This window comes from Telopea speciosissima, chromosome 9 (assembly GCF_018873765.1).
Source record: "Telopea speciosissima isolate NSW1024214 ecotype Mountain lineage chromosome 9, Tspe_v1, whole genome shotgun sequence".
Lineage (NCBI taxonomy): Eukaryota > Viridiplantae > Streptophyta > Magnoliopsida > Proteales > Proteaceae > Telopea > Telopea speciosissima.
In genome coordinates, this window is record NC_057924.1 from 17,264,973 (window position 1) to 17,289,027 (window position 24,055).

General features: G+C 38.6%; 1 protein-coding gene across 1 annotated transcript; it reads right to left on the bottom strand.

The window, feature by feature from the left end:
- Positions 1 to 2,752: 2,752 nt before the first annotated feature.
- On the bottom strand, positions 2,753 to 22,953 carry LOC122638685 (homeobox-DDT domain protein RLT2-like). The gene is made up of 19 exons (XM_043831538.1): positions 22,735 to 22,953; positions 22,145 to 22,621; positions 18,559 to 18,638; positions 17,109 to 17,639; positions 16,938 to 17,027; positions 16,690 to 16,854; positions 16,352 to 16,574; positions 15,603 to 15,703; positions 14,549 to 14,635; positions 14,294 to 14,446; positions 14,028 to 14,180; positions 12,476 to 12,685; positions 11,683 to 12,405; positions 11,036 to 11,596; positions 8,944 to 9,573; positions 8,703 to 8,807; positions 7,584 to 7,850; positions 5,313 to 5,317; positions 2,753 to 2,768 (listed from the first exon to the last, which is right to left on the bottom strand). The coding sequence occupies exons 1-19, from the start codon at positions 22,850 to 22,852 to the stop codon at positions 2,753 to 2,755; spliced, it is 4,695 nt and encodes a 1,564-aa protein (XP_043687473.1). The 5' UTR covers positions 22,853 to 22,953.
- Positions 22,954 to 24,055: the final 1,102 nt, after the last annotated feature.

A 24,055-nucleotide genomic window follows, 5' to 3' on the forward strand; every position in this document is an offset into this window, starting at 1 on the left:
TACTATGACGTGGCATTCATTTGTCCTACAATCGGAGAACAATGCACGTCGGCTCCATCAGACTATGAGTGGGGTCGATCCTGGACGTCGGAGTAATTATTATTAGAATATTTGTAAACATTTGAGTCACTAGATGACTACTTGACTTGTATTGGACTATTGGGGATATTGTCATATTGATATCATCTTCTTGACTTGTTATTTACTTATTGTACTTAATACTATGACTTATGAGTCATTCACTTTATGTTTCCAACTTCCAAGTCAATTTACTTGTTTAAATTGCTTATTAATCATTAATTTATTATGTCCTCTAGTACTTAAAGTCTTAAACAATGTGTATGTGTAATTAACTAAATTATACATTAGGATTCGACCGTACATTGCCAATCAATGGTGCAAATCCAAAACACCACTTTGGGTGACTATTTTTGCAATTCGAACATTTAAATGTGTTTATATAGCCTAAAATAGGATTTCCATGAAGTTTCAAGCCTTAACTTGGCTTAAAACCCACCGAAATAACCTACCGAAACATAACAGAAAAATGCAAAATTTCAACCGAAATATCCGAAATTTTGGATATTTCGGATATTTCGGTCAGCCCGAAACGAAACGTGTTTTCGAACTATGGTTGCAAGTGGGTTTTTGTAATTAAGCAAAAAGCAGAGGGCACAGTAGACAGATATAAAGCAAGGTTGGTTGCTAGAGGATTTACTCGAACTTATGGGATCGACTACTAAACCTTTACACCTATAGCAAAAATGAATACTGTTCGAGTTATCCTCCCATGTTAATGCAGATCCAGGGTTTAGAAGACCCAAATTGGATCGCTTATGGGCCCACCCGGTTAATAGATAACTCAAATCTAAGATGTAGTGGCCCAATTGTAAATAACCAGAATTTTCTAAGGGTTAAATTGGTAGGTAAAGAAGATAGGACCTAATAGGAATTAGATTTATTATGTAAGGACACACTTGGAAGCAAATATAATAGGTGTACTAACTTTGAATTACAAGACAATACAAGGGTAATTTAAAGATAGAGAGAGATATGGTGACATTTAGGAAGTTGTCACCATCTCCTTCAACCTCACGATTCTAGAAGGAAATAAAGCCACTGGTAAACCCAGAAATAGAAGACTCACTCAGATTCTCTTTCTTTGAATCCAAATCCTGAGAAACACTAAGGGTATGATTGGCAATCTCCTACCCTCTTGAACCTAACTGGTGGTCACACAAAATATCAAGAGATGAAATAGCACTAAATGGATGAAACTGTTTCTGGCGGAAAACTTCAGGTCAGACCTGATATTCACAGTAAGACTCACAGCACACACAAGCTTACAGTTGCAGACTTGGCAGCTTGAATCGCCCCTAAGAGAGGAACTATGGAGTAAAATCCCAGGTAGAAAGAAGAATATATGAGGGAGAGCGATAGATCAGAAACCAAACCTGGCGGTGATTTAGCAGTCAGGTCAGGATATGGGTTGGGTTCCACAGTGGGAAGTTACCTAAAGGAGGTGAAAAGGTTCAGAACAGAAGAAGAGAGAAGAATAGTGAGGTGAGAGAGAATCCAGAAACAAGAGAGAGAGAGAGAGAGAGAAAGAGAGGGAGAAGGTCTCACAACCTGTAACTATCGTACCATTCTGGTAACAAATAGAAAACAAAATTTCATTAATTCCAATCTGAAAAATAAAAGACAGATTACAAGAGTATAGAAAGATAAAATAAAAGACTCCTAATAGTAATCAAAAACTGAAAATTAAATTCCTAAATCAACTCTACTATTAATTAGCCTATTAAAACTAAAGTATGAAAAGACTACCACTAAGTAGCCCATTTAAAATAAAAGATTACAAGAAAAAATCCCAACTAATAAAACCCTAATAAATAAATTAAATATCATATTGAACCTAAAAACCCAATTGGACCCGGTTCATCTTCACATGGATACCCAAATCGGTTTGGGTCGGACCAAGGCAGTGCACCTACATCACATGTGCACTTGTGCAGTCAACCTCATAGTTGTCACGGCGTCACGGCGATCCAAGTCGGTGGAGGGGTGTCCACGTCGACCGTGCCCGCCCCCATGGCGCTGCCATGGCGCATGTCGACCTGTTTTTTTTTTTTTTTCTATTTTTGTTAATAGATGTATACTCAAGCCATGTTTTATTTTTTCTCTATTGTTTCTCAAGTTTTAAGAAGAAAATTCAGAAATCGAAGAAGAAATCGAGAGGAAAGAAGAAAGAAAGAAATCGAAGAGGAAGAAACGAAGAAGAAATCAAGAGGAAGAAGAGGGAAGAAGAAATCAAGAAGAAATCAAAAGAAATTGAAGAGAAAGAAGAAGAAGAAGAAATGAAGAGAAGAAGAAATCGAAGAGGGAAAGAGAGTCGGGAAGAAGAAATCAAAGAGGGTCGCCATGGCGTAGGTCGCCATGCAGCCCTCTCCAGCGCCAGGACGCCATGACAACTATGGTCAACCAAGGATGGTATCTTCAGCAACTAGATGTCAAGAACGCATTTCTCCATGGTGAACTTGAAGAGGCGGTGTATATGGATATCCCTCCTGGATTTGCGTCCCAGGAAACTCATGGGAAAGTATGTAAGTTAAAAAGAGCCTTGTATGGTTTGAAGCAGTCTCCCAAGGCATGGTTTGGCCGCTTTCATAAAGTCATGGTGTCTAACTGTCTATTGGCTATAAACAGAGTAATGGAGATCATACCTTGTTTATTAAAAAGATAGGTGGCAACATTACAATCTTGATCGTCTATGTAGATGATATTGTAATTATTGGGAGCAATATAGATGAGATATCTCAATTGAAGATTTACCTAGGAACAAACTTAGGTAAGCTTGGATATTTCCTTTGCATAGAAGTTGCACATTTAGTTCAAGGCATAGTTCGAGAACTTGATCTCGCCGAGTTTCTCGGTTTTTCGAAATCCCGAGACGAGATGGGTGTCGAGTCACAAAAGTACAATATCTCGCCGAGATCTCGGAGATCTCGCCTCTCGGTCGAGATCTCGGTTTGACATAGGAAAATGCCCATCTAGGTCCTTTATATGAGTGCCAGATCTCGAGATCTTGCTGGAAAATCTTGGTATACAGACACCTATCTATGCCAGGAACCAAGACAGACAAGACAGACACTTATTTATGCCTAATATCATTTAAGTAAATGTTTTTGTATTTGTATTTCATTTACTTAAACATTGAAAGAGTTATGTACCGGTCAAACTTAATTGGGTGTACCGGTCAAACTCATTTCAAGACAGACACCTATCTATGCAATCTTGGACTTGTTGGAAAGCTTTGGAAAATCTGATTTATATTGAAAGACTTTTGTACCGGTCAAACTTAATTCGGTGTGCGCGAATGCTGTCAAAAACGCTCTGAATGAAAATAGTGTTTTGGACATCAAAACAAATGAATATTTTACCGCACTTTTGGTTTTTAGCAATGTTTTACCATAATAAGATTTATGGAATTTTTAGATTTGAGAAAAACCCCAACATTAGAAAGTTGAAAGTTGCACCTACCGCTGAAAATCCAGTTTTTGTTCTTGAACTGGGCGTTGACTTTTTTTCCTCTTGAAATTTGATTTTTTAACTATTTTTATTCGATTCAAATAGGGGGGGTATTTGCTTATTTATGAATAATATCTTAAATAAATGAAATACAAATACAAAAACATTTACTTTTTTTGCAAAATTTGATAGTGCCTTGTGTTTAAATGGCCTAAAATAGACTGAATACCAAGTTTCAGACCCAAACTAGGTCTAAAACCCACCGAGATGAGGCTTCGAGTCAAGAAAAAAAAAAGTGCATCAACTTGGCGAGATCTCGACTAGACTCGGTTTTTCAAGGGTCCGAGTTGGCACAGAGACCCGAGTTTTCGAACCTTGTTTCAAGGTATCTTTCTCTCAACAAAAGTATACTCTTGACCTCTTGTCAAATACAAGAATGTTGGGTTGTAAACCAGCAGATACACCTTTAGAACCTAATTCTCATCTCAAGGACAAGGATGGTGAACCAGTTAACAAAGGCAGCTATCAGAGGTTGGCTGGAAGACTAATACACTTATCCCACACTAGACCAGACATAGCTTTTGTTGTTAGTGTGGTGAGTCAATATATGCATGACCCTCACTCATCACACCTGGAGGCAGTATATAGAATTTTGAGATACTTGAAAACGGTCCTGGGAAAGTTGTTTTCTTTTCTTATCACAATCATTTGTGCATGAGGCTTTCAATGATGTAGATTGGGCCGGCTATCTAGATGACAGAAGATATACCTCAGGGTCCTGCAACTTTGTTGGTTGGCAGAACAAGAAACGAGTTGTAGACTGTAGTTGCTCAGTCCAGTGCAGAAGCTGAATTTCAAGCTATGGCTCATGGTATATGTGAGCTACTTTGGCTTCAAGGTGTACTTCAAGATCTCTATGTCCCAGTTGAGCTGCCTATACACCTATACTGTGATAGTAATTCAGCAATCAGCATTGCACATAAAATGCGCAGTCGACCTCGAACTAGGGAAACCAGCAGGAAATCGATTGCAACAGGATCGATACAATGAAAAGAACAAATTAAAAACTGCAACTCTTTTTTTTTATTTATACTTATCTGTTACATACGAAGAACATAAAAGGGATAATAATAAGAAAAAGAAGAGAAGAAAGGGGTACAGAGGATTCGGCTCTCACAACCAGGCTCCTATTAGCCCTAGGATTTTTGGCTCTCTCAACCAGGCCTCCCAGCCCTTCATGTCACAGCCATTGGACAAGAGAATCTTTTGCTTCAAAGCAATATTTTTTCATTCAACTATTTAAATCATCTCCTCTGGCTTCTAAAAGCCTTACATATAAATAGGCAGCAATAACTTGCTCCTCAAGTAACAAAAGAAATAGAAACTTCACATAATTAGAAACTAATATTTAGAAACTATTGGTGATTCCAATACTTGCTCCTCTGGCTTGAATGCATCAAATCAGTGCTTCAATCATCTTACATCTATTGGCGCGGCATCTTTGCCCTTCCCAAAGCCACCATCAAGGCTATGGAAGCCCTCTTCTGCGCTTTCCTCTGGAAAGGGAAAGAATCCCACAGATTCCTCCACCCTCTCAGCTGGAAATCCATATGTCTCCCTAAACCCGAAGGAGGTCTTGGCATCCGCCGAATCACTGATTCCAATACCGCGGGTATTTTAAAGCTTATTTGGAAAATCTCCTCTAAGCATGACTCCATTTGGGTACATTGGGTCTACTCTCACTTCCTCAAGAATGACTCCATTTGGACGGTATCCGTCCCTACAGATTCTTCTTGGATCTGGCGCAAGATCCTTCTTCTCCGCCCCTGGCCCTTAGAGCCATTTCCTCCTCCATCATGGATGGATCCTCCACCTCCCTCTTGGCTTGACCCCTGGCACCCCTTTGGTGTCCTCTACAACTACTTTGGAGCCAGAACAATTTATTCCTCTGGCATTCCAAAGTCTACTCCCCTCTCCTCCATCATCTTTCAGGGTTCCTGGTCCCCCCCCCTCCCTCCCCTACCCCCCTCCCCCTCTCCTTAATCTGGAATTCCCTCCCTACCCTTCCTCCCTCCCCCCATGCTCACGCGGACAAGGTTATTTGGCTTCCCTCCACTAATGGCCTTTTCAGCTTTAGATCGGCCTGGAACCTAGTCAGAACCCAAGCCCCTACTGTCCTATGGCATAAGTTAGTCTGGTTCAAAGGCCACATCCCTCGTCATAGCTTCCTTGCTTGGAGAACCCTGAATCTTTGCCTCCCTACCCAAGCCTTTCTCTCCCACCGCAGAATCCATGTCCCCCCTTCTTGCATCTTCTGTTGGAATGGTTCAGAAGACATTGACCACCTTTTTTTTGCTTGCCCCTTTACCTCTACCATTTGGAAAAAAGCCCTCTCGTTTATCTGGCCTCACAGTAGGAGACATCTCCCCTTCGCTCGAGAGTGGCTTTGGCTAGTCATGACTTACCCTAGATGCTCGATCTGTGACACTATTGGTAAGCTTGTGTTTTGCGCTTCTCTTTACCACATTTGGATGGAGAGGAAGCAGGAGATGGACCTCCAAATCTCGCTCTTTTGACTTGATTTGGAAAGCCATCTTCTGGGATGTCTCCACGAAGCTTACTTTTCTTCCTACCAAGGCTGTTTTGGACTCCCCTAGGAACAAGCATATTGTTGTGTCCTGGGGTCTAGATAGTGCTCTTTTGAAATCCCTCTCCCCCACTTAATTGGGCCTGGGATCTACTCTCCTCCCCCCCCCCCAGTGTTCCCCTCTTTGTACATTCCCCCCCCCCTTTCGGTTCTCTTCTCCTTTTCGCCCCCCTTGGGCTTTGGTTATATATTTTTTATTCACCAAAAAATATATATATTTAGAAATTAAATATTGCATGAGAATAGAATCTAAATTGGATCTTCTAAATAACAGCTAAGCCTACTTTCTAAATCTGAAATTAGAAACTATCTAAGACTCTATTGCAATGAAATATTCTTTCTAAATTTGAAAATAGAAACTAATCAAATTAGAAGAGTGAAAAGAATCTCAACAATCCTCCTCTAAGCCAACTGCCAAGGTGGACCCTCTGCACTATTCACGTGAACAGTACCACGTGAACAGTAACTCGTGGTACTGGTCATATGAACAGTAACTTCTCCTGAATTTTATTTTTGCTATTTTCTTCTTCGTGCTTCGATCTACATCAACATAATTCAGTCCCGCACGATCGAGCGAAGCATCTTGAGATTGATTGTCACTTTATCAAGGAGAAGCTGTAACAAGGAGTTATTTGTGTTCCATTTGTTCAGTCAAATGTCTTTACTAAGGGACTTAGTGTTAAGAGTTTTATTCTATTGTTAGAAAGTTGTGCATGCTTTATATCTATGCACCAACTTGACGGGGAGTAATGTATTTTGGGTAAAAAGGTATACTTGTGTATTAGGGTTTATTAGTGCTGCCCTAGGAGGCATTATTGTACTTGTACCTCATAACATTCAATTATAAATAAAGCTGGGCTGGTGTCTAATTGACACAAGCTCAATTCCCCAAAAACATCAGCATCGTAGATGCTATTACGTAGGGTACTGAATCTGACTTACTTTTTTTTTATGCCTGTTAATTTGAAATTTCAGTCAAGTTACTAATTCTGTATCTCTATATCGAGCCCAAGGTTTTGACCGTTATTTAACACTGATACAGCCCATTAGACTAAGCATTCGACCAGCAGATCTTGCATATCTGATCCTCCGAAGATATTTGGATTCCTAAAATTTAGAATCTTGGTCTCAATTTCCTGCTGTGAGTCACAGAACAGAATCCAGCCATTAGACTCCCTAGAAACTTAGAGATTTTCTTCTGTTGCTCGAGTACTGCGGAACTGCCTACGACCAAATATTCAGAGAAATCAGAGTCTTGGAACGAGCATTATTAGATTTACCCTGAATCTAGTTTCCTTGACTGTCCTGCAATTCCTAGCTGTCGTTTGCATCTGAACCTACTTTAGGTTAACCAGATTTCATTACTTAACTTTTGACCAAAATTTAAAATACTGAAACAGAAACTCACAATGAATTCTCCAGCTTCTCTGTCTTTCTGAAACTCTGATTTCTGGTTCATTATGTAAGATATGGATGAATCAATATCCATAAGCCTTAATGCCACAGCAGCAGTTGTTTCTGGTAACCATGGAAGTACCGCAACTGACCCATGAACTGGTAAGAAATCATCCATAGCACACTCTGCAGATGTGGACGAAGCTATTAATTCGTTGGTTGTCTCAAAATTTGATGAGAGGCAGTCCCGTTTAATGGCCCTCTCCAACAAAGTCAGTATCTAGAAAGAAAACACAAAAACAGACGTTACCTATTTTATTTTTCCCCAAGTGAAAAATAAGAATAACATAAAAAAAAAAGGGCAACAGAATTATGTCTAAGCAGAACAAACGCTTAGCATGCATTTTGACCCATGCAAAAGAATATCCTAAATATAAGTAACAACAACATGAGAGAAATAACTAAGATTCCTCATGTATAAAATGATGTGTTAAGTGGCAAAGCATAGTGCAAGAACTTCAGACCACAGACCACAGACCACAGACCATCATATTAAGTTCTACTGAAACGTTGAGAGAACCAGAGTGTAAAATTGTATACACATGTATTCTATGTATACATGATTTCAAGTTTCTATTAAGCTAGTCACGCTGATAAGGACTAACAAGATACGATATGAAATATTCTATAGCTAGTCTAAAAGCTCAAAATTGGCTGGCCTTGACACATTAATAAGGTACTATTCAATCTAAGCAATATACTCCAAATCTCTCTTTCGATCACATATTTGCAAGACGTGAAGACCTTTCCATTTCAACACAGAAAGGTAGTAAGGAATGCTGAAGGCAGTTAGCCAAAAAGTATCAAACAAGAGACCCAAACTAAGGAGAGGGGGGGTGAGAGGCGTGGTCCTTTGATGAGAAAGATACACTAAGCAACAATTTAACAAATAAGGTGGCCTTGTCAGAATATGAAATGTAGTTTCTGTTTCAGCAGTTAAAGACTGGTAGTTCATTTCCTCAATTGATTTAAGTGTACATGAAAAAAAAGAAACCTAAAAGGTTAAGATGAATTATTTGACCAAGTTACATGCCAAAAAAAAAACAAACGGTAGCATGTAAGAAAACGGAACCTGTAGAAGTTCCTCTGCTGATGATGAAGTCTGCAACTTCACACCCCAAGATTTTCGATATGTGTCAGTCCAGAAAGGTTGAAGAGCTTCAGATGGAATAGAAACCTACAAATCAAACGAAAAGCCGGTTATGTTAGATTAAACATTCAGCAACAGAAAGAAGCCATCAAAGCATTTTAGACCATATGATATACAAAAACAAGGACTGTTTAATAACTAAATCCAGAAAGAACTTCCACACCTCAATCACTACAAGCATTGCCTTGAGCAATCTGAATCTCAAGGGACGACAAGCATCAGAACCATGGAAAGTCCACTTACGGTCCACTTTCTGTTTCTCTTCACATTGAACCACATGTTCAGAAAAACTGTAGTCATCACGGGTTCTGAAAGTAGCATGACAACAAGAACAGTGGTTGTCTTCAGAAGAGTAAGTATCATGGCAGACATCACAAATGCCAAGCAGCTCTGAGCATCTTTTCTTCCCATATTTCATAGCACATAATACATAGGAATTAAAGCATTCCTTCCACGTCCACTTCTCGAAATCTAGATATCTCTTATAGGCATTAGCTTTCTCAGCTTCACTCCTCCCAAGCTCAATTTTAAAAGATGATGCCTGCTCCAATGTATCAGCAGTAGATCCGCACACCATACTGCTAGAGCTATCAGTCCCATCCGCTGTACAATCTTGACTGGAAGCCGTTTCATCAGATTCTGTTTTAAGAGTAATTCTCCTTGGGTTGCTGGTCCTACACAGGTTCTTTCTAACAGTTTCCCTAAAGGATGTCTCAATCTTTTGCAACATAGAATGCAGATGGGATTCCCTAAACCCACGTGTATCCAAAGATACCAAAAGAGCATCATATGCCTGCACATAGAATGAGCTGAATCAAGAACAAACAATGAATGATAAAGCAAAAAGAAACAAGACAATCAGAAAATGAATGCAAGTTCAACAGACATGCATGTTTACATATAGAATGATAAAGGACTTGACCAAAATAATTCAGAATTGTTCATTCAAGTATGCCTGCTCAGGAGAACTATGTTAAATGGATGTGATATGGAGGCTGAGTACAGGAATATGTCAAGAGGTTGGATCCACCAGATGCCTTACGATAAGGATACAGAGATTTCTCCAATACTGGCTGTATGGGAACAGGGAGTTAACAAAAATATAAGCCCCTAATGGCTTAAAAATGAAATATTACCCTTACTGTCTAGTAAGGACTTCAAGATAAATAGTTAGCTGCTAGGGGCCATGGAAGAAGAACTCGGTTTAAACCTGTTGACTTGGTTTCGCAGTCTACCGAGAAGAGATGTGGGTCGACTTTAAATTTGACCTGGTTTCACATGGTTTCGACCCTGAACACCTATATAAATTCACTTATCCCCATCGAAACTTGAGAAAACCTGGCTCGAAACCAAGACAAGCACTTATTTATGCCAAATATCATTTAAGTAAACGATTATTTGTTATTTCATTTACTTAAGAAATTATTCATAAATAACCAAATATCCCCTTTTTTAATCCAATAAAAATAGTTTTAAAAAATTAAAATTTTAAAAGGATAAAAAATCAACCCCTAGTTCAAGGACAAAACTGGATTTTGGGCGGTAGGTGCAATTTTCAACTTAATGTTGGGTTTTTCTCAAATCTAAAAATTCCATAAATCTTAATATGATAAAACATTGCTAAAAACCAAAAAAGCGGTAAAATATTCATTAATTTCGATGTCTACAAATTTATTTCCATTCAGAGCGATTTTAAGTAGCATCCGTGCATACAAAATTAAGTTTGACCGGAACGTAACTCCTTCAATATAAATCAGATTTATACTGAAGGAGTTATGTCCCGGTCAAACCTTATTCGATACCATGTACAAGAACAATATACACTATCAAACTTGGGTCAAAACAACAAGTATTATTTTGAATGTTCTCTAGGTGAAACTAATGCATGATTGGGTTCAAATGTCAAAAATAGGCAGCATAATAAGAATCAGGGCAAAAAATAAACAACTTCTGGACCACGAAACCAAGGTTTTGAGTTGGCTTGGAGAAAATACCAGGTTTTGACCGAGATATGGTCGAAACCTGAGAAATCTCGATTTCTGGCTGGTCGAAACCAGTGTCGGCACCGAGTTATTGATCCTTGCTAGGGACTCAACTATAAGTAATAAGCCCCTTACGGCTTCAGAGTAAAGTATAGAACTTCCCTTTCAGCTTTATCTAAGAGAATAAGCCCCATGATTTGGAGGCTCCCACTCGACAATAGACAACAGAGAGGCAATGTAACATAAAGAAGACACCGTACAAGCAATGCCTACCGCTTCTGAATCAATAAGCCTCCAGCAGCCATCATGTGATTCAAAGAATATCCTGCCAGAACCGGGATCATTTCTAGATGCAGATGTAACAAACAGCCAGTAACGGTTACGCCTGCGATCTTGACCAAGAGGCAAAGACCTGTATACATACATCTCCTCTGCTTTATGACCAATAGAGGCTTTTAACTGGGAGCGTGACTTTTCTGTGGCATAGCCATATTGTTGATGAGGGAGATTATCAGGGCCCACAGAGAACTCTTGCACTACCATGGTCCTTTCACTAGGAACATTGTTAAGATAGTTCTGACCATTTTGTAGATCAAGAAATGGTTCTGACTTGAGTGCAGGGTTCGGAGAAGCCTCACTATTCTTGTTCTCAACTCCAGGCAATGGGCTTTGGCTTCCCTCTGCAGCCGAACTAGTGGCATTTGGTTCAGCCTTGATCCCCGTATAAGACGAATTCTGTAATTTTGTCATGCATTCTTCTTTCATGCGCTTTTTATCAAGTTGTAGCTCTGCCCACATCTGCTTCTTAAGAGCATTTGCTGCTTCCAAGCGTTCCTGCAAAAAACTCCATCTCAGATTACAAAAAGAAAAAGCCAAAAGAAACATTTTCAAATTTATTCGAGTCACACAAAAAGGGTTACCTCAAGAACAACACGAATTGAATTTCCTTCAATAGCCAAACCAATTAGGGAAACAACTGCATTCAGGCGCTCATCAACTCTGAGATCAGAGTAATCCCCTTCCGTCAGTCCTCCAACCCATGATTCACCAGAATTGCTTTCATCAATCTCTGTCTCTTCTTGATTAAGATTAACTGCCTCATTACAGGTTCCAGTGACAATGATTGACTGATCAATGGCAGCACCTGAAAAATTCATTTCCTTGGATTTTTCTGGAAGAAATGAAGAGAAACCTTTCCCAGAATTCGTAAAGCCACTTTGTGGAGTTTCTCCAACCTCGTTGCCAAGAGTCTCTTTTTCATTTTCAGGGGAAGAAATTGCTTTAGTAGCTTTTGCATCATTTAAATGCAGACCTTTATTTAGACTTGATGAAATTCCTACATCATCCACTTCAGGATCCTCAGCAACATCACATTCGGAATCTTCATCTCTTTCAGCTTCATCAGCGTCCTCTCCATCCTTTTCAGCATCTTCAAAATCTGAATACCCACTTAAAAATATCTGTATTTTTTCGCGGGCAGCAGATAGTATAGCCACTGCATCAGCAGGGTCCTTCCTAAAAGGAGCCCGTACACAATAAGTAGAAGGAGCTGTTCTCTCAAAAAGATTTGTATCCCTCGATAACGCAGCAGCAATTGATGCCTCCGGTGTCTTGCTTGTTGTAAGGTCACGAAGTCCGGATTTCTTCCAACAAAGACAAATAAAATCAGGGAAAGGGATAACATAAAACAAATGCAATATAATGAACAGTTACCTGAATCTTATCTGCAACTTCTAATATTGTGAGGCCCCTGCTTCCCTCAAGAGAAAGAACATGAAATGCTGCAAACTTAACCGTTCCTGGTGTCAACCGATGCCTGGATCTACGTGGATGAGAGAAACCCTTTTCTTGCATTATAGCAGCTGCATTTTCAGCAGCCACACCATTACGTAAGTTAGAAACTATATCTTCACCATCATGACCCTGCACATTTGAAGGCACTCACCCTTTCAGCAAATTGAAAAAGATACTTGTTTTATCTGCCCGAAATAAGTATAAAAAAGACACAAGCATAGGGATATCATTTGAACACTAAAGTCTACAACTGAAACAATACAATAATTAAATGAAAATCTTCAACAGAAAAACTCTAAACTACAGAACTGGGTAGTTCAATAATTTAAGGACCATTATATCATTGCACAGAAGCATGCAGATCAAGAGCTGCCTGAACTAACTTAAAACTTCGAACCTGCCACAGACACATCTAATAATTGTGTATGGTAAAGAGTCCCTCATCCACAACATGTGACCTGCACTCTGCAAAAATGGAGGACCTCCTTTGCATCCCTTCAACACCATGTGTGAAACATGCTATCATATGAAACTATGATAAAAATTAGTTCCATTTGGCATGGGATCTCACTTTGATCAGACAAATAGAATTGAAGTCGGCCCAACACCCACCATCAGTAAAAGAATATAATACCCAAGGTTTGATGGTTCTGCGACTGTTACTGCCAACAGGATTCAACCAAGTGCATCTTACTTGTGGAACATATAATCACATCAGTGCAAAACTGAAAGCCATATAAGCACACAACATCAACTTACAGCACTGTTCCCACTTTCAAATCTCATGATAGCCTTGTTCCAAGCTCCTACAATCCTGCACAACTGCGAGCACTTTTAATTCCTTTCACAGTCAGTTTCCAATTCCTTTCCTGCTATTATTTGATTACCCCCACTCACATGACTCATCTTATCCCAGCAGTGATTTTGAGTTGGAAAAATCAAATCAGAACATCAACCTAATCCATTATAGAAAGGAAAAGTTATATGAGCAAATGCCCTTACCTTTGTTGGTGCACTATGAGCAATCACTTCTCAGTACTTTGTAGAAGGAACAGGTCAGAGGGTTTGCTTAAGAAATACTCTAAGGATACATAGAAATAATAATCCAGTTCCCACATTACTATAATAAGTTCCTTTTCTTACTTTCTTCATCATATGATTCTTGAAAGGAAGGTGGCAAATTGATGATCCTATTAACTTCGTTTTATGTACCCCATGAATTAAGCAACATGTCAAAATATTCATATATTTATTAATTTCCTGATTATATACAATATCAATCTTCATTCTGACACCCACCAAAATAGTTTAGGCAGTTCTAAAGAGAAAGGTCATTATGTTTAGGTAATTGTGTTTACTTGGGTTTTGATCAGAGCGGCTGTCAGTAAGGTTCAGACAAGCATGACTTTCTACATCAAAATAGAGAAAAAGAGAAAGTTAAACATGCAAGATTTAATGCAAATGAATCTACCTCATTGTCGTCTCGATATAATACCCTCCCTATACTTTTCTTCAGTTGCGGTCCGAATCCAGCAGACAATGCAAACTGACGGAGTATTTCAGGCCATGTCAATGGATTCAAGTGGCGCTGCCAGCTGCGTATATCAAAGCCCCATGCGTATGCCTGATTATAGAAACTGCACACTAAGCAAAACTCTCTGGGAAAAACAAATTACCAAACCAACACTAAGAGTTAAAAACACAGAAAGCACAGAAAGCAGCAAAAAAGGAGCTTACCCCTTCAACAACATGTGGATGCCCACCTCCAAGATTAGCACCACTATTTTGATTTGCTCCTAATCCAATAGAGGGCGTCCTAGCAACATCTTCAATATCTTTTATTATGCATCTTAGAAGAGCAACATGTATCTCCCCTAACAACCTTGGATCCTGAAGAGTTTGAAGGTACTAGATTCATGAGTACCAAGAAATGAGAGATGCATCAAAGTAAAGTGAGCATCCAACTAATCCAAGACCTCATATAGAACTTACGTAATCATGAAAAGCTTGAACAAACTCATCAAGAGTAAAAGGCCAAAGCTCTAGAACATCAGCAAAAGTGATTAAAAACTTCCAAACCTGAAAAACCAATTAGTCCTCAGAAACTGAAAGAATCAGAACTAATAGCATTTGTTCAATCATAATCAAATAAATGACACATGCACTATCAAATACACAACAGATCCACCTAAGATCCTTTCTAACCCAGCAGAATCAGATAGCTAAAGATCCCCACTATGTTCAGCTAAATATGGTATCTAATAACAAAATGATTCTTCAAATATGTGTGCAGAGAAGCTACTGTCCCCAGGAAGCGGAAAGGTCACATGCATTAACCGAGTTCAATGAGTATTTGAAGCAAACACAGGGTTATATATCATATCCAACTTGCCTTCCCCAATGGAGGCCACACAGCATATCAGAAGTACAAGAACCAAATGACAATCATTTAGGAATGACTTAAGCAAGGTTTAAAGTATCGGTATCAGGTATCGTATTGGAAAGGGTGATTTTAAGAGACGTAGTATCGCATCATATCAGAGAGATGCATGATATGCTAAAGATATGTATTTCAAATGCTTAGGATATATGCAAAATAAAATTCTGAAGCATAAAACACTCTAAATAAGTAATATGTAAAATATATCATGTATAAAAAGGAGAACGAAGGACGACAAGACAAGTGCATCCAATTGATTATATATAAAGGATGAGGTTTCTTACATGTACTAATACCAATTTCTTTTTAGGTATTGTATCGATACCGTAACATATCGGTTCCTTAAAGATATGATACATGTCGGTTAGTATCAGCAGATATGGTAGGACAGTTAAAACCTTGAACTTAGGAATATTAACTAAAATGGAATGGTAACTCATGCAGAAAGAAAAACAAGAAAATTACGCATAGAATTCAAATGTTAGATGCCTCATGATTATTCCTAGTGACCAAGTAATTCCTTAAAAATCCACGTGTGTGTGTGTGTGTGTGTGTGTGTGTGTGTGTGTGTGTGTGTGAGAGAGAGAGAGAGAGAGAGAGACGTACCATGAGAAGATTCCCTACGTTTTTGTCCGAATCAGTCCAAGGTTGGATGGCAAAAGGTCTTTTTAATGGCACAGACTTGGGAGGAAATGTACTCAACATATCTAAAGAACAGAACTCGTGTTAAAGCTTAAGATGTAATAATATAAGGGTAGGAGGAAGGAAGATAGACCCAAATACAGATAACACACAGGAAAAATTTAGTAAAAACATTAAACAAAAAATATAATAACAGGAATACAAAAATGCAACTGATAGTATCAATAAATATAAAAAAAAACAGTTGAAAGTGAATGGATCCATTGCCATAGATGAAGTTCCAACCAAATGGAAATCAAAACAATGCAGAAAACCATTCAACTTATCCTAGTAAGAAATTTATCAACAAAAAGAATTCCATGATCTTGGTGTATAACAAGAATGTAAAAAAAATTAATGCTTTTCTTATAAATGGTAAAGAAAGGAGGTACTTGCAATTGACCTGAGCAATGATTTAGAAGGGCTTGAAACTGAGGATAATAGAAAAGGTAGAAGACCCAATGAATTGCAGGGCGGGGATAAAGGTGTGTGACTACCATGACTAGCTCGATTCACTGACTTGATAAAAAAACAAAAGCCAGCAGAAGAAGGGGGTCAAATTTGAACATTGTATCTTCCATTCAGAATATTAGAGCACATTGTTATTAACTTCCGGGATATTAGATCCATTTGGGAGACCATTTAGAATTTCTTAGTGAGATTGCAAGTTCTACCTATGAATGAATCCAGGTTTTGTAATGTATCACTGTCAAGAGAAATGATTGAGGGCAACCCCTCGGTTGAAGCAGCTAGCTCCATAAGTTCCAAGCGTTCATCCTCAATAAGTTCCATGGATTCTTTAGCAATTCTGCGAGCAGTAGCTCGTTCATTAGCAGCTTTAAGTTTTGCAGCCTCCTTTTCTCTACGAAGTTCCTCTTTCTGCCTCATCTTCTCAACCTGATTTAAGAAGATAGACTTCAATAACAAGTCCCAAGATTTACACCAAACCCCCCCCCCTCTCCCGAAAAAGAAAATTTAACTAGTAATTTATAATAGCAAGTTGACAGCTTACTCTCAAAGTTTCTTTCTGCAAAAACTTCTCCCTTCGCTCATTTTCACGCCTTTGCTCCCGGAGGAATCTCTCCTCCTCTTTCTGCTTTTCACGCATTAGCCTCTCTTCTTCCTTCCGTCTTTCACGGTCATGCCTCTCCATTTCTTTCCTCATTTGTTCTTCCCTCTTAAGATAACAGGATCCAAAACATAAGTTCACAACTGATGAGCTATAAAGAACACAACTTTTAACAGTATTATGGGTAATACCTTCCGCCTCAACACATCTTGTTTCTCCAGTTCTTTCCGTATCCGTTTCTCATGGGCTTCAACTTCTCTAGCAATTCTTGCCTCTTCACTCTGCATGTGCAATAAATTTTTACAACACATGTATGAAAGAATAATCTTGGATCAAGATGACTTAAATTTGCTTCAGAATACCTTGCGTTTTCTTTCCATTCGAGAAACATCATCATCATGGGAAACACGCCTGTCAGATGATACAAATGAGTTTTCTAGTCCAACCATTGGGTGAGCACCAAACTGAGAATCCATCCCAATGCTAGCAAAGGAGTTTGTATGTGGAACACCATCATAATCTCCTGAAGTTGAAGGATACATGTGCCCCTGCCTTCCTTGTTGAGCTAAAAGGGTAACACCTGACACCTGACCTTCGAAACCGAAACCTGTTGAAACCTGTTCATTTCCATGTGAAAATGGCCCTGCAGCAGGAAATGATGAAGCCCTGGCACTAGGACCATCAGGTGAATCGTAAAAATGAGATGAAGTTACTCTATCATACGAATCAGATCTAACACTAGGCTGCTCAGGAAGGAATTGATATTCCTGGAGAGTCCTTGCAGCAGCCGCCTGAGGATGAACCACATGGACATGTCCAGCTGTCAGCTTCCTTTTCCCACTAGATGAACCAGGTACGAAACAATGTTCTATATTGGGAAGGAGTGATGATATCTGTGAAAGACATATAAGTTAGATGGTAATGCTTCTTGGTTCTTATAGAAATAAAACATAAAGTGTTAATAATTATAACTACAATATAATAGCATAGTACATGCTAATCTGGTTTACAGAGACAAGTAAGAATAAACAGATAAGAAATGGTGCAACAAATGCTTAAACGTTCATCTCGTCCACAGAGAAAGAAGCAAAATACCAAACTTGCTTGAGAGAAACCATCAATGGAAATAACACGCTTACAGATTAGTAGGATGGGTATAACCATTTCAAACACATATCCAATCCATTCAAATTTTGACCACTACCACAATACACAGTTTTGCATCAAACTTCACCCATGTGAAAGAGAGAGGGGGGGGAGGGGGAAGCCACGCATGTCAAACCACCATAACTCCTGGTCAATTACACAAATGCTATGCATGCAGGAGCTTTTCACATTTCAAATTGTACACACAAAACACGCATACTACAACCAATGTACTCGGAAGAAATGTAATTTATTTTTGGCCTTATGGCCTTACCACTCTGTGGATCACATCTCTATACTTGTTATCCCAGCAGGATAACAGATTATTACTTATGTGCTAGACCTCAAATGAAAGCACCCGTACTAGCAGATTGTGCCCATTAGACTGATGGGAAATGCATATATTTTGCATTTGTTACCATAACTAAACGCAATACACAATTCTAACTATTCTTTTTTTTCTTGGGGTACCATGGGCTCCTTCCCATGTTCACACACACTACACATGTAAACGATTTGGTTCATCCCCTTCCCTTGTACTTTACAATTTCATTCCTTTTCCCATTTAATAAATTTTTTAATTCAAATTTTGACTTCCAGCATAAACAATTCTACACATATATTAAGAAAGCAAAAGGACAAGAGAGAATAAGTTAGAGAACTAACTTTGATTGACTTAGCATCATGTCGTTCATATAATTTGCTATCATAAAGCCGTGCCGCTTGCTTCTGCTGACCAATCATCACTGATGCACATAAAATATATATAAAGTTAGAAGGGTCATCTACTTTGAACAGTTTTAGCAGAAACGATCATTCAATTTCAAAGTAACCAGAATAACTACTAATATTTCAATATTCCAAATTGCTTCTCGTTTACCTTTTACTTAAGGAGTGTGCTACATGGTAGTTATTAGTTAAGGCAAATAAAATAAAATAAAAAACCAACCAGAGCCATGAAAGTAGATGTGTAAATGAGCTTCTAAATCAAGTTGTAGTCAAAGAAAATTCAATACAACTGAATCAAGATATGAGAATGATATGATCAGAGATACCCTTCTTAAATAACTTCACATTTCTTAATTCAAGTAATTTTCAAATTTCATTTCTTTTCGAACTGCAGCTGCAAACTCTCTAAAAGTAATGTATATGCAACCACATTAAGTAAGATCCATCATCAAAAGATGACAGCACATGTAATACATTTAAGCAATATTTCTAAAAACGGTGTCATACTAGAAAATCCTCATCTCTAACATGTAGATGGAAACCTCCTATGCACCTAAGATAGCCTCTGACCGCAAATTCCATACTGTTTTCAGCATGAAAGGATCGATCCTATATAGCATATAGATTTAAAGACTTCCAATATTCCCCAAAAGGAAAATAATAATAATAATAGCAAAGACAACGATGACAATAATGGTAAGTACAATGTTTCCTTCCATAGTTGGACACGCGAAAATTGGTTAGTTTGACGATTGTTTCCGTTTATAGGTTTTTCCTTTGTCCTACTAGGGAGGTAACATATGCATATTTCAATGTAAAGGTAAAAACCGCAACCTACAGTATACAGAGGTTGATGAACCCTCAAGGAGAGGAGTATTCAGCCAAACTGCCCAATAGAAAAATCCTCCCAATTATCATAAATACCAAGACTATTGTATTCCGAAAGTAACATGACCCCCAATCACAAGAAAACAGTCCACAACCCTACATTTCGCTTTGTAAGCACCGTAGAATCCTTACAAATATTTAGCATTTATTTCCTTCCATATACTCCAAAATTAGCATTAAATCCGTGCAATGCATAGGATGCAGAGAGAGAGAGAGGAGGTCAGTAACTGGTAGGTTTCCTAACTATGGTGAAGACTTAGAGTTCCCAAGTAAAGATGGAAAGAGAATGAAATAAAACCAGTTTCTTAACTCCATATTTGTATAAGAAAAAGATTATATTTAAGGAAAAAAGATCCCCATGCAGGCGGTGTGGGGATGCTTTCTCAAGCCCTCTGACATGCTGAGTATGTGGGCCCTGCACTGACACACTGTCTTCTCTCTAACCATGTTGTTACAACAATGTATATTCCAATAGTTCAAGCGGTTCATTAAGGGCCACAACAATGTATCAACACACAACAAAACCCACCACATGTGCAAGCCCATACACACACATGGCTCTGCATGTGACACCATCACCTAACACCCAGGGTACAAGGCATAGGGGCACAATAACACAACACAAAGCCCTCGCACTTACCAGGTGATCGAACACCCGACCTCCTGGCTACGATAACAAGTTACAACTGTTTATCCCAAAAGCTCGAGCTATTAATGGCCAAAACAATTTATCTACACACAACAACATATGTGGGTCCCTATAGATGAAACATTCCCACACCGTGATTGGTGTGGCGCGGTAAACCCTTGCACTATATTTAATTCAACTCTAAAATTGTGGTTACTCAAAAGTGGAAGGAGAGAGAGAGGACCTACTATGTGAAACAACCTAAGGAAGAAAATAGGAAGAGAAATTTTAGAAGGCAGTTTACCAATAACTATAGGTTGTTGGATTGCTTACGAAATGTAAATTATTTTTATTTTGAAAAAAAAAAACCTAAAAATTGGAGCAAGCACGCAATAGATAGATATTTCACAAAAGTAACCTTTATGTTTCCCCTTTCCTCTGTTTTTTAATAGATAGTTTCCTTTTATAGTTCAACCACATGGAAATTGCAGAATATAAGTTTTTATTCTTTCACTAGAGTGAGAAACCAAACTTTCAAGAAATCGATATTAAATTAGCAGGAATAGTGGGTAATTGAATATTTGGAATCGAAAAATACAGGAAAGTAATATATCCTTCGTTTTTCAATGAAAGACATACCAACTCTTCATAAGATGAAGTTAGTTACCTTGCCATCCTGAAGAACAGTAGAAACTGCCAACTCAATCACTTCTACTAGTAAAGACTTCTCATATTCCGGAAATAGAGAAAAACATAAATAAAAAAATAAAAAAAAGAGCAGCCCTGCACGAGGCTCCCGCTAATGCAGGGTCTGGAAGGGGCAACTGGGCGCAGCCTTACCCACTGCCTGCTTCGCATGAAGAGTTTTGACATACCAACTCTTCATAAGATGAAGTTAGTTACCTTGCCATCCTGAAGAACAGTAGAAACTGCCAATTCAATCACTTCTACTAGTAAAGACTTCTCATATTCCGGAAATAGAGAAAAACATAAATAATAAAAAAAAAAAAGAGCAGCCCTGCACGAGGCTCCCGCTAATGCAAGGTCTGGGAGGGGTACCTGTGCGCAGCCTTACCCACTGCCTGCTTCGCACGAGAGGCTGTTTCCAAGTTTTGAACCCACAACCAACAGGTTGCAATAACGCTACTTAACCGTTGCGCCAAGGCTCACCCACTATAGAAAAGCATTAATAGTAATGATGACAAAAACAACAATTGTGATCATGACAATGATAGTAAATTGTTTCCTTTATAGCTTAACCACATGAAAAATGCATAGTGCAACATTGTTTCATTTTATAGCTGAAACAAAATTGCAGGATCGAAGTTTTGGCTTTCATTAGAATTAAAATTAAACACATTATGAAATCAACATGATAATAGCAGGAATATTGAAAAATTGAGAATGTGGAAATCAAACATGCAAGCAAGTAATATCCTTCATTTTGCCAATGAGAAATGTAAAAACCCCCAAGACGAAAATCATATTACCACCAATCCAGGAGAGAGTGACAGTAGAAACTGCCAACTCGACAACATAAAACCAAAGAATAAGTATTGACAATAGAAGTAATGTCTTGAATTCCACACACAGGAAAAACATAAACAATCACGACAACAAATAGCAACAGCAACAACAATGATTGTACACTACTTGACCCTATATAGCTTCATTTTTTTTCTCGAGCTACCTTCCCTTTTATTGTTCAACCACAAGAAAAGAGTAAAGTGTAACATTGATTCCTCTGATAGTGGAACCATATGAAATTTGTTTTAAAAGTTTCATCCCTCACTAGAGTGAGAAACCTAACATGCAGCATCGAGGAGACATAAGTAGGAACCATGAGAAATTGAGAATATCAAGTACTATCCATTATTTCTTATCAACGGAAAACATTGCTACTCATCATAAGATGACATTTGTATCATTGTCCCATACAAAAGAGAGAACAGTGGAAACTACGAAAACTACCAACTTGAGAACGTAAAACAGAAGAGAAAGAATTACCAAGAGGCGCACCAAATGCATCAGGTGGCAAGGGATCAAACTCCATTCCAAGAATTGGGCCATCTTCCCTCAACGGTTCTCCCAACTGTGCCTCCACACCAGCAATAGCTCTTAACTCCATTATCGACTGGGGATGCTCATAATACCTCTTCATCATTGGTATCTCAGCAGCAGTCACCTTGGGCTTGGGACGAGGAGGAGGAGAAGGTGGTGCTCGGGCAACAACAAACTTGCGAACCTCAGTCTGTCCAAACGGACTCGACCCAGACCCGGATCCAGACCCAGGCTCATTCCCCGGTTCAACAGTCATCATTTCGTCTCCCGCCACCACAGGACCATCCTTCCTTTGCCGCTTCGCCGGCGGAGGCTTCCTATCCTTCAACCTCCGGTGACAAAACCACATCTGCAATTGCCGATCCGTCAAGCCCAGCTTTACCGATAACTCAGCTCGCATAGCCTCCGACGGATACGTCTCCACTGTTTAACCAATTCAAATCAAACCCAAAAAAAACACCAATTCTCATTAACCTAAATCATGTAAACTCGAAGAAGAAAAACAAAAAACAAAGAAATTAATTTTTTTTACAAACCAGCGTAAGTCTTCTCTAGAAGCTCCAACTGGGATGCAGTCTTCATTTTGCGCTTCGACCTTGGCTCACCCCCTTCGGGGGGTTTCTTCTTGTCTCCTTCCGCCGAACCATCGTCCATTGTTACAAGCAGAAAAATCGATCAAACCCTAACAATCGAGACGAAGATACGAAAAACAGGAAACTAGGGTTTGGAGGAGAAAGAGGTAAAGAGAAATGTGAATTCGTCTGAGTCTTGATAGGGAAGAAATACACAAAAAGAAAAACAGATAAAGAGATTTTGAAGATGTGCGGTGAGATTTGAAGAACGAATAAGAACAATAAATAATAATAACCAAAAGATTTATAATAATTAGGGAAGAGCGCAAGTAATAGTAGTAGTAATAATAATAAGAAAAGAAGAAAACAAAAAAGGAGAGAGATTGATGAACGAATTAAAGAAGAGAAGGAGAAGAAGAAAGAGAAACAACGAAGAATTCCTCTCGTTTCCATCTTTCTTCCACAACGTTACGCGTTGTGAATAAGTGAGTGAGTGATGTTGTTTTGTAAAAGAAAAAAGGAATTTTTAGAAACCAAAGGACAAAAAAAAATCTATCAACTACGTTTTTATGTATTAAAAGGGTAAAGATGCTTTGAAACCGGAAGAGCAATTCACGAATCCAATTGTTTGTGACTTTTTCTTTAATCTTCCTTTTTTTTGTTCCCACGGTTATTTCCAATCACATAAAGATTCCATTCGAATGGATCAAACGTTGGTTCAGTGACGATCTTGCAACTGGAACTAATAAAAAAACAATCGTGGAAATGACCCTTTTCTTGGGCTTTCTTAAATTTTACAAAGTCGTTGGAGGAGGTTCTCTGTTCCTCTCTCTCTCTCTCTCTCTCTCTCTCAAAGTCATTCTAAATCCAAAAAGAAAAGATCCAAGTCATTCTAAATCCAAAAAGAAAAGATCCAAAGATCCAAAACTCGTCGTTGCGAGGTTTGAGTCTCTCAGTACGTACGGAGATTGGGGCTCTGGTGTGACGTTGTTGTTGCTTTCCTTACAGTGGACTAAAGTCTGTATCTCTGTGGGTCCTCTTTCACTTGCACGTCACATGTTTCTTCTTTTATTTCAATATCTTTGTTTTTTTTTGTTCTACGGTCTATAAATTTTGTTGTTGATGCCCTAACAAAGAAGACCCTGTTTATCATGTGAATTATAGATTGACCAACTTTTACTTCGTGGCTCGACAACCTTTGTTCGTCCGATGTCATTGGTTGTACACATATCTTCAATCAGTAAAGTTTTTCCTTATCAAAAAAAAAAAATGTCACATGTCGCGT